The sequence below is a fragment of the Dermacentor albipictus genome, chromosome 7 (genome assembly GCF_038994185.2).
Source record: "Dermacentor albipictus isolate Rhodes 1998 colony chromosome 7, USDA_Dalb.pri_finalv2, whole genome shotgun sequence".
NCBI classification, from domain to species: Eukaryota; Metazoa; Arthropoda; class Arachnida; order Ixodida; family Ixodidae; genus Dermacentor; species Dermacentor albipictus.
The window spans coordinates 30,758,525-30,770,607 of NC_091827.1; the positions used below are offsets into that span (position 1 = coordinate 30,758,525).

The 12,083-nt window shown below is 48.6% G+C and overlaps 1 protein-coding gene across 6 annotated transcripts in view; it reads right to left on the reverse strand.

Annotated features, from left to right (window-relative positions):
• The window catches only part of LOC135896389 (homeobox protein Meis1-like), a 441,556-nt gene that overhangs the window by 393,269 nt on the left and 36,204 nt on the right, over positions 1–12,083 (reverse strand). For all 6 annotated transcript variants that reach the window (XM_070521828.1, XM_070521829.1, XM_070521826.1 and 3 more), the window contains exon 2: positions 4,659–4,897. In XM_070521828.1, the coding sequence (XP_070377929.1) occupies positions 4,659–4,897 (239 nt within the window). The remainder of the gene's footprint in view (positions 1–4,658; positions 4,898–12,083) is intronic.

Consider the following 12,083-nt stretch of genomic DNA (forward strand, 5'->3'; position numbering starts at 1 on the left):
ACTTAGCGCAACGTTTCGCCTTTTTCTTTTCTTTTTTTCCCCTCTCTCTCCATGGCATCAGCGTGCAACAAAAAATAGAATAAATAAATAAATAAATAAATAAATAAATAAATAAATAAATAAATAAATAAATAAATAAACGGCACTCTTCGGCTATTCCTCAGGCTCTGAACACTTACAAAAATGATTCATGGCGTTTCAACAGCATCGGGAAGGCAAGTTGGACCAGTTGGGCGGAATTCATTGTAAGGTTCGCAAGAACAGCGCAACACAAGACACGGACGACAAGAGGAAGGCAAAAAGAAGGACACAGCGATCCGTTGAGAGTCAGCGCCGTGTCGTCGTTTTTACCTTCCTTTTGTCGTCGGTGTCTTGTGTTGCGCTGTTACGAACCTTACGATGAATCATTTCGACTGCATCTCAGCAGAAACTCTACTGAGTGCAAAAATAAAACAAAAGAGCCCTAACAGGTAAGCAGCAATCTTTCTATAACAGTGTCTGGACGGGAATTTCATAGATATACTGCTACCGCAGCTCCATCTCACGGCGGTCGCCTACGTAGTCTCGGGAACAACTTACTCACTGCGAAGCCTACGCAACGTCGTCCCCCGCATCCACCGCATAATTGCCTGCCGGGGCCTCTGAGAAAGACATTTACAAAAGCGATTGCAAAAAGTCGCGCAGAGTTTCTCTGCTGGCTTTCAGTCGCATTCCACAGAGTTTCCGTCGAAATGCAAGTGAAACGTCCCGCTGTTCTTTACAAGAGAATCTGCACAGACGTCACGACTCTCGGAGTCTCTGCAGACGTAGGGAGCGCAAAACTATATTATATATATATATATATATATATATATATATATATATATATATATATATATATATATATATATATATATATATATATATATATATATATATATATATATATATATATTAGCAAGCGCCAATGAAACATGACGCCCCCTTTAGCATGCCCCTATGCAGTACTCAGTCGTTCTTGCATTTCATCCCCATCGAAATGCAGCCGCCGCGACCGGGTATCGCACCCGAGACCTGGAGCTCAGCAGCAGAACGTCACATCCACTGCGTAGGGAGGGGGGCGAGAGGTAGTTACGATCTATTTATTTTTATGAATATCAGCAAATTAATCGTTCGGACGGCGTCGACAATGCGTTTAAAGACTGCGGGATTGATGAAAGAGGTAGGTAACGATCAAGTTGCTGCCGCCACCATTCGCAACACTCCAAGTTCCAGTCTTGGCTCTTCGGCGGGCCTCCCTGCACACTGTGGCAATGACTTTCGAACGCATCCGTTCACAGCCTGTCCGATTTAGCGCACAGCACATGCTACACAAGGTTGTCTGCACACGCGTGTTTGAGAAGCTTTCTTTTATTAGATCCCGAAAGTTCAGTTTGCGTTGTTTTCTGCGGCAGAGTGGCCTCGCTTGCCTCGCTCTCTCTCTCTCTCTCTCTCTCTCTCTCTCTCTCTCTCTCTCTCTCTCTCGTTTTTCATTTCTCTCTTTTTGCCTATCTATACCAAGGCATCGTCACGTAAACGTGTGCGCATTCACAATGCCCGTGGCACACCGAACACGCGTGTTCAACGTTTCCCGTCGCCGCTTCGCTAATTTTTCTCTTACTGTTATTTTCAAATCCTTCGCTCGTATTCAAGCTTTCCGTTTCTGCCGCAAGACCCCGGCGCCGCAGCTATAGCCCGTACAGTACAGTGCGTTCCTGCTTCCTCGCCGAGGTTGTTTTTCCGTTTCGCTAGCAGTCACCGCGAAGCTGGCTGCCTTCGCTGGCTGGCACACACACACACACACACGTATACCCTCCCCCTCCTTCCCCACCCTCTCCCTCGTGCAGCGATCGGGCTGGCGACGCGGGCTGCTTTCGTTCCCCACCTGCTGCGAACCAACAGCTGCATGCTGCTGCTGCTGCTGCTGCTGCTGCTGTTGGTTGCTTGCTAGCGTCTAGCCGCGGCTGCTGCTGCTGTTGCCGGCGTTGCTTCTGCTCATGCCGCGTTTTCCCGACCGCCGCGAATCCTCGACACGAGCCGATGCCTATCGAAGTGGATTTGGGGAAGTCGATAAACTGTCTCGCAGACGTCTTATACAGGCACGGCTTGGCTTACCTATGACACTAGACATTTTTATTCTAACCGCTTTGACTGCACGTTAATCTGCCAATACCATTAGCGGCAATAGCCGGTCAAGAAGTGTGAGGGCGTTAAGTTCGCAGATCACGGCCTTATCGGAACAGACTGCAGCGGTTTATGAAACCGTCTGCATGCAGGCGACGTTCCAGACCACGCTGCTTAAGTGTAGATTTTATATCGCTCTGCATGGTATTTAAGCTGCAAATTGCGGAGAGACAATAGCTGGCGAATAAAAGTATAGGAGCGTATGTTACCCAGGTCACCGCCACAGATTCATCGAATAGGCTTAAGCGGTCTACAGACTGTCGGAACACGTCACAGAGGCCGCCTTGCTTACGTATAGACTTTTCGCACTGTGCGTTCATATGGCCTGCAGATATCACGGTGGCAATATTCGACACAAAGTTTATGGGCGTTAGGTGACCGACTGTGCAACGGTCCTATCCTTATCAAAATACATAGGAGCACATTATAAGCTTTCTACAGACGACTTACAGATTGCTTGCCTTCGTACAGATTGTATTCCTTTTTAGAACGCTTAACTTCTATATGTAATTGAGAATTATTTTTTATGCGAAAAAAAAAGGCTATCCTTGAGGGTAGTAAGTTCTTAGACCACCTGTATACGGTGCAGGGACCACAGACAACTCTTAAATATTGCCTGTGGAATGCGTATGTACATTACGAAGGAATGTGTGTAATATTTATGGAACAGACACAGAAAATTCATAATTATCCTTGAGCATACGTTGCGCCCTGCGACTTTTTAATCATAGTGTGGCTTCTATGTGTTTCAAACGCTCTTTTTTTGTTTGGTTGTTTTTTTCATGCAGCCCAACAGAAAGCCGACGCACCCGTGAATACCATAATGCGACACGTGTTTTTACACAACGTGTTATTCGACGCTTACAAGCTGATTTGAACAGTACGCATACTGTCCAGTGTGTTAACATACATAGAATGTATTCACCTCAATCATGTGGTTTCTCTTTATTGCCTATGCACGGTCATCGACACGGCATAAGCAAACGTTGAATTAATGTCCAGGACTATAGGTACCCATAATCCTTGCATAAATGTATGAGAGTACTTCGGGGATAATATAGACCTATGCTAAGCAAGTTACTCACGCGTGTTTACAGTGGACTGAAACTATCCTTAGGCATCTAGCGGACGTTACAATAAATTGTATGGGGGCTATATACAATCTGGCGAAATCAATACTGGTGTGATTGTAGTTGGCAGATATTTCCTGCCTCGTAGATGACATTGTATTGCTTTTAGGAAGATTCTTTGAAAGGATGGCGTTCTTGTAGATCTGTAAGTACAAGTACTTATGACCTAACACAGACTAGCAGCCGTAAAGTCGTTGCGCTGCAGTATGTTGATGGTGAATGTGGTGTTTTGTGGCGCAAGGGCCAAATATGGCCAACGAGCGACAGGCCGGTGTTAACGAGTTCGCAGAGGAGCTATGAATAACGAGCCGTATACATGTAACGTGGCTGTAAAGGGGCCTAAAAAACAGTCGTTGTAAAGTGCATAAAGCCTCTTCGGGATAAAATTATGCCAATGGTTAATGAGCTGTACAGTGGACACGAAAGATACATGGCGAAATAATGATGATACAGTAAAATTTGCGAAGAGCACTACTACCTTAACCGAGCCCTTGAGATGCAAGGGCCTGGAGGCATGTGCTATACAAAACTATTATCGCAGCGGCATCCTCTGGAAAGAGGATGTGCTATGAATTTATGGGGCTAAAAACATGCAAGTCGACCTCATTCAATAATCCTACAACTGATTTGGTGTCAAACAACTGTTCCGCACCAAGAAACATTACACAGTGGAGAGGGGTGTGCTGGCGACATACTAGATGAAAACGTTTCTTTCTCTCATCTAGTAGAGCAATGTACCCCGGCCCTACATAACTAACCGGCTAAATAAATGTTTCTTCTCTCTCTCTCTCTGTTTCTTTCTCTGATCTAGTAGAACAATGTACCCCGGCGCTACATAACTATCCGGCTAAATAAATGTTTCCTCTCTCTCTCTCTCTATATATATATATATATATATATCTCTCTCTCTCTCTCTCTCTCTCTCTATCTATCTATCTATCTATCTATCTATCTATCTATCTATCTATCTATCTATCTATCTATCTATCTATCTATCTATCTATCTATCTGTCTATCTCTAAGCTTCGGCTTCCCAACACTGTCTAGATATATATGGACTTCACGGATAAACGTACAGATATTCCCTACAGTCTAGAGCTTTAAGACTATACGAACCTGTCGAAAAAATCCTGCAGAAATTTATGTAAGTCAATATAGATGGACAATGAACCGATTGCTCATGCGCTACACATAGCCTATCGAAGCTCTAAAAGACGGCTTACGTACACCTCATATAAACGTCTACAGATATATCATCCGCACACTGGCGCAACCAGCACCGCCCAAATATGTCTTTTCCCCCTCCGGAAGAGGGAGAGCACTCACCCATAGATGGCGTCCTTGTCTCGCTTGTGCACGTCCGGCACGGTGCCCATCACGTGATTGGCGGCTCCGGCGGCCCCGTGGTTGGCGTACATGGCGGCTGCCGCGTTCATCGGGTGCGGGCTGTGAGCCAGCGGCTGCATGCGGCCATGCGGGTCGTAAGCGCCCAGGGGTCCCTCCAGGGCGGTGGCCCCGCCACCGCCGCCAGCGCCGGCGCCGTAGTGGGGCACCGGGTCGTCGTACTGCGCATCAAGAAAAGGCGGGGTCAGTGTCACTGAGTGTGACAGTCAGTGTCACCATCAGCACGGACCCGTAAGATACGTCAAATGACGCATTCGTCTCGAGCGAGTTGTTTTCGCAGCTAAGTTGTTCGCATACTGTATATGTGATGCCTGCTAGGTGGTTCCGCTAACGCCAACATCGCCGCCAGTGTCGGTGACAGTGTCACTGACTGTGACAGTCAGTGTCACCATCAGCACAGACCAGTAAGGCACGTCAAATGACGCATTAGCCTTGAGCGAGTTGTTTTCGCAGCTAAGTTGTCGTTGTGGGTGATGCCTGCTAGGTGGTTCCGCTAACGCCGACATCGCCACCTGTGGCGCTGGCTAACACTCCCAGGGCTACAGAACTTGCACCCATACACCCACGAAGATTTATCGGATGCCACTGGGTACCCGCCACTCTTCCAATGGATCCTCCTGAACAGCTACAAAGAAGCTTTTACGGTAAGCTAACGTGAACCCGATGTATACAGTAGCACATTTCTAGGATGGATATCTCGAAGATTGTGCCAGCCTTACAATTTCAAATACTATGTATAAATGACTTCGCGACACCACCCGGCTTCAATTTCGCATTTTATATGTGTGTCGTAAAGCGAATCCTTTTCCTTTTTTAAGGTCAATCAGCGAAAATTTCGATTGGCTAACTAGACAATGCGACTTGACCTGCAAGAAATATCCGTCTCTTCAGGTCACCTGTACAGGCCAAATTCCGGTATATGCTCTATACGATTCTTAACCCTTTAACCCCTAAATTGGGGAAGAACGTACCAAATTTCACGAACTTTTTCTTGTATGGTAAACTTTTCTATGTCATTCTCATTCTGAAAATGTACTGGTTGGCTTCTTGTCAGAATTAGTACAAAAACTTAAAGAAAGAAAAAGCAGTGAGCGCCACTCTCCCTCAAAGCGGACTGTAAATGGTCTTTGGCTGCGGGAGCAGCCCAGAATCGGGCTGAACGACTGCGACTCGTCATTGGCGATGTCGGTACAACCTCACACGGCCAGTAAAGCTCGGGATTGGGGGTTAGAGGGTTAAAAGAAAATCTGTTCGGAGATGTGTTCCAAGTAACAACAATCGCGGTATACGTTACCGTGTCCTGAATAAAGAAGTCCATTGCTAATCAGCCAAATAGGCATCTTGCCTCCTTTCTGTCCTCTCTCTTAATCGTAGGCTTTACCGTACACGGTAACCAACGATGAAGTTCACCCACTTATACATAGTACAGCATCAACTTATACATAGTACAGCATCAACAAGGATCTGCAAGGGTAATATCAGCAGCAGGTTGCATGTGCGTTTTCGAATACTATCAGCAACAGGTTGCAGGTAACCTCGGCAATTCGACTCTGCAAACTTGCGCTGATAACGATTCACCGACCCCTACACAGACGAGACCAGCGGTCAGCGGTAAAGCGCAGGTCAACGCTCGACAACATTTGTCACAATCGCAGGGACAAAATGTCTCCTAGTGTTAATAGCGCAAAACGACACGAGACCCTAAGCGAGACCACAAGCGCTAATTGGTGTCGCCTTCTCGTCTCGTGTCTCGTGTACGTTTCGCGCTGTTAACACCCGGGTGGAAAACCAACAAGCCCAAGCTGCTATTCTAGCGAAAATCTCTCCTGACATCCATGTTCCAGCGCTGAATCCCGCCCCTGCGCGTAACGGTACATTAATAAATCACGGTACTCACGATAAAGCATCGAGTTACATAGGGTTGGTGAGGGCTTGCTCGGTTTCATCACAGTCTTTTCTCGTTGAGGCCCAGAAACACGATGCCGGTAGATTCAGCGACTCCCGCCCACCGCCACAAAGAACTACCACAGACGACAGACAGATTGTCCTGTAGCCCGGGCCCAATAACGGACATCCAACTTTGAAGGCTTCAACTGAATCAAGCTTGCGCTGTAGCATACACGTGACGACGATGCGCACACTCTGTCGCGTCTGCATGAATATAATTCGTTTCACCATTGTTTATCTTGAGCGTCGCCTAAGAACTCTTTTAGCTTTCAACATGCCAGAAGTCCATCATATATTCATGTCTTCAGAGCAACAGCAAGATTATGCTGTGAATTTAAACCATCTCTGGTTAACCTCGCTGTCTTTACTTTTTTTTTCCTTTCACACGTCTTTTTCTCTTCCCATCTTTCCTCTCACCGAATTTGGAAAGAATTCGCAAGTTTAGGAAGACCAATGTAAGTGCGTCTGTCTTACCGCTTTCGCTCATTACGAAAGACACGAGAGAAAAGACGCTCTAATAAGGCGACTAAAAGGCGCGTCCATCTTGGTGCCGTTTGTGTCAGACGTATACACTTACGTACCACTACACTCCGTGCACATGACAGGACAAAATGCGCCGCGTTCTCGGGGCCAAGGCACACGCACATACGCTTCGCGTTATAACCTCCACCTCGAGATGACGTCACGACCAGGCTGCGTGACGTCAATCACCGGCTCAACCTCCCCCCCCCTCCCCTTTCGTCGTCTCGTTTTCTTTTTTTTTTTCTATCTCGCTTCGTAGCTGGCTTCGACAGTCTTGGCTCGGATCCAGCCACCACCGCCAGCTAAGCAGGCGGCCGACCGAACGGGACCCCCGAAAAAAAAGTTTACGCCACGAATCGCAGCGGTAAAGCAAGCAAGACGGTATAATAACCGTGAGGGGGGGGGGGGTCGTCTCTCGGGAGAGAAGTGCATAGGAGGGTTTCCAGTGGGCCATATATATAAACAATCGTCTTGGGAGGGCCCTCGAATACACTCGAGCGCGGAAACGCACGGCATGCAGCGGCCTCGCGATGCGCTAAAGCCTTCACCCCTCCCCCCCCCCTCCAACCTCCACTTCAAAACTCAGTGTCGTCCTCAACACGGCAGGCACTCCGCGAAGAACGCCGACCGACGCCTGCAGCCTGCCGTGCCCGCTGCCTGCCTTTTCAAAACAACGAGCCTCCACAGCTCGGTTTGTTCTGTTCAACGCTCCTATACCGGGAAGCCCTGGCGTCCGCCCCGCCGGCCTGTGGTGAAGCGAAACACTTTTCTCAGCACTGGCACGGTCGCCGTTGTGCGATCACCTACACACCACTTTCTTTCTTTCTTTCTTTCTTTCTTTCTTTCTTTCTTTCTTTCTTTCTTTCTTTCTTTCTTTCTTTCTTTCTTTCTTCCTTCTTTCTTTCTTTCTTTCTTTCTTCGAGCCAAGTGTTTTGTGCTGGTCTGGTGAACGGCCCAGTCGCTTAGCGTCATAGCCGCTGAAACGCGCACGCGTCTGTGGGGTTCAACAAACGAGCACCGTGCCAGGGAAGGCGTAGCGCGAGGTAAAGCGGTTTGGCGATAAACGAGACTTCGTACCTCAGACTTGACGGATCCAATGCGAAAGTTCCCGAAGCTAAACGTGACAAAGTGGAACCCCCCCTCAAAGTGAAACACCCCAAAAGTGAGACGACTTCCGCTGTGAAATACCCGAAAAAAAAAAGGGGGAAGAAAACGATGTGTCCCGAGATGAACTGTTTCAAACTCAACTGTCCCGAAGTGAAATGTCCCAAAGTCAAAATCTAAAAGTGGGACATCCCAATGTAAACCGTCCCAAAGTGAAACGGTCGCCATATTTTGGAGGTTACAATATGTTTCGCTCCTAAAGTGAAGCTTTCTCATGATAATAAAACCCACGTAAGTGTAATGTTTCTTCAGCCTTTTCTGAAGTAAAGCGCTTGACAGGATGCCGTACGCAGACACTTTTACAGGGCTCTCAGTATCATATCTCAGTCTTAGGGCCATTTCACACATGATGTAGATAAGGCATTAACAAGCACCGAGCAGGCACCGTCAAAATCTATGACGCCAAGATTGCAGGCAATCGTGGCGTCATAGATTTTGACGGGTACTCTACAAGGCGACTTCACCACCCATCAATCGCTTTTGCGTGTGTGTGCGTTTCTTTTTTCCGGCTAGCCAAGACTCTTCTCACGATAGGATTGTTTTTTTCAGTATTGCAGGAGCACACTTTACTAACACAGCTAAAAAATTTATCTTTATTCTCCCTTTACCAAACTGCCCTTCATATTCATTTGTCTTCTTCGCAAAATGCGAACGAACTCATAAAATGACGAGCAGACTGCGCTGCACCTATGAAAAGCAGACGGCAAATGTGAAACTTCATTAGGACGCAGTTCCTGCCGCCGTATGCAGATGAGACAGCGCCGCGTGAAAAAGGCCCACGTAAACAAAAGACGCACGTCGACTCCACGAGTAAGGAAACGCAGCTGCACGAGCAGGGTTGCTCGAGAGACAGAAAACATTGCTCGTTAACATCTTGCTCGACACAGAGAACGCCAGGCGACGCAAAAAAATAAAATAGAAAAAGAAATGAAACGGTGTCGAGCAGACGGCCAATGAACTATATACCAGACGAAACGGGAATGATGGTTCGTGGAATCGCCGATGAGCTCTAAAAATAGTAATGTAGCAGACGACGCAAGCGATGTCCGTGACACGTTCAGCTCATACGGACGCCGAGTAAATTAATTCGTACGTGTTGTACACCGCCTTACGATTAAACCAAGTGGGTACACTGTATTCAGCAACGCTTGATGTTCCGTGAAGTTCTGCAGCGAGTTCCGAGTCATTGGAGCGACATCGTAATGCAGAAATCGCCCGTGTATGAATGGTTACGTGACATCTGGGATTCTGTTCGGAACCAATGTCGAATTCGCCAACTCGACGTCTCTGACTGGCTCGAAATGCCAACACGGATTGACGTAAACTTCGTTCTTCTGGTTTCGAACGGCTGTGCGACATTGAAAATTGATCATTCTCAACAAAAGATTGCGTTATAAATACAATATTTCGGAGTGAGTATGCCTGTGGGCAGAGACGTATACACTATCTCATACATTCACTCATAGGCGGTGTCCAAATCCAGCACTGCACATGCAGGGCTGGACCAGCACATGCGATTCCATCGGCTCCATAGGCGTTGCTGCTGCCACCGCAAAGAATGCATCATCGCGCCATTCAACCACCACAGTTCGTCTCGCATGAAGATCATGAATCATTATTCCGTTCGAGCCGTGAACGCGGAAAAAAGAAGATAACGTGTATGGAGCAGGTAAGCTCGAGATAATGCATCTATATACACGCACACAGAACGCCGAACGACATTTCCGCTGTGCGTGTATGCACGCGTGTGTATGTGTATGTGCGTATGTATGTATGTGTGTATGTGCGCGCCTGATTAATCAAGAACCATCGACTTCGCTTGCCCCGAAAGCTTTTGACGAAGGAAATTCGGAGATGACCGGGCTGCGGCTTAGCGAATGTCCCTTTGCTCCGACCTGGCACCCGTCACGCGCGATGTGCTCGCGCTGCAGTGGGGAATCGAACCTTCGACCTCATGCTAAACGGAAAGAAGAACACCACACCGAATTGCCCCGTACGGCGGCATTCTTCCGAGCCATCGAACACTTTGCACCGATTCTTGAGGCAGGATTAGGAATTTCGTTGGTCGTCCGTATTTAACCTTGGTCGCCAGCACCAGGTGGCGCCACATACGGCCGCTTTGCCACAGTGGTACTTGGAAGATTATAAAGTCGCGTAGCCCGTAAGGATACTTTCGTATCCACGGCCAATCTCACAAGTCTCGGTACATGTCATCATAAACGGTGTTTGCTGCACCCGGCTAACGAAAGAAGAAGCACGACACAACTCTCCACGTCGCAGACGCCGCACGTGCGAGCCATCAACGCACTTCTACGCATCTCAAAACTAAAGCAAAAGGAGGAATAAGAAACCTGCTACAGCGACGACAGGCACCCAGAACGGGTGCATCCGGGCGTTATTTTTTGCCCCCAAACACGCTGTTCTGCCCTCTGAAACCTATCACCGGTTCCGATCCGTCCAGGCGTTACATTCATCACAACAGAGTGAATGAAGCTTATAGCTTCGCACCGTCGCTCCCAGCAAACCAACTCTCATCTGCCTACGCCTTCCCCCCTCCCCCCTACTAACGCCCCCTCCCCTCCCGCCGGGTAAGTAGTGTAGTCCGCCGCCTACCAAGTGGCAGGAAAAGACACCTAGAGCTTAGGGAGAGAGAGAGAGATGGTGACAACCAGAGGCGAGCGAAGGGAACACACTCTAGCCGTACGCAACACAAAGAGACGGTCATTCTTCCCGCAGTGTGCTTCATCGTGAGTCGGCTGTACACAACGAGGGAGCCCGGTGAGGAAGAAAGGGAGCCTCTCCACGATCCCCAGGCAACGCTCTCCCCCCACCTCCCTTTTCTCCCCTCCTTTCCTAAACGCTGCGTTCCGAGCCCCGAAACCGGACACCTAGCTCGGCACCCCCATCTCGGTTTTTAGATGAAACGCACCCATTCCTTCGCGGCGTGCCCGCGGGTCCGGCTAGCCGGACGGAATCCGTGGCGATAAAGCCGAACCAGACACCACCGCGCCCAGATCCTCCCATCCCCGAAACCGCAGGGTCGGACGGAACTCGGCGTCAGGGATACGAAGTGAATAGCATCGGCTGACGCCGCTCGGTGCTACTGACGATTTATCAGCCGGCCATCAAAGATGGCTGTACTGGAAACCGCAAGAAGATGTGCAGGCGTCTGCGAGCGCAAGGTAATGCGGTGCACACAGGCAGTGTACAGCACGCGGCAAACGCTCTGCAGTGCGAACGAAAGTGCCAACACGAGTGCGAGCCGAGAAGCACGACGAACGGCCCGCCAATCGAGCGCGGCCATGCTGGATTTAATACGGATTGTCTCGATTCGACGCGTTTCGCGTTATGTCAATAGCTTTACTAAGTTACCTTGCCGTAAATGTTGAAGACGCCACATCAAATTCTTACTGAGCACAGGCAAACCAAACAAATAGTCGGAAGGAAACAATAAAACCTGAAAGTTCAATTAACCTGTTACTTCACGTGTTTCTTTTTACCCCTCTGCAACCCAGGAGGCGCTCGTGAAAACAAAGAAAATCGTCCCCGTGGCTTTGTGAATTCTGGAGCACGTGACTCCCCACAGCATCCAGCACGCGACAGCAATGCTAGAGAGCTATAGTTTAGGGGACGCAAGCGGCTTGCGTACGCAAGAACTAGGGGCGACGGCACTGCGCATGCGCAGACCCTGACGTAGAGGTCTGCGCATGCGCA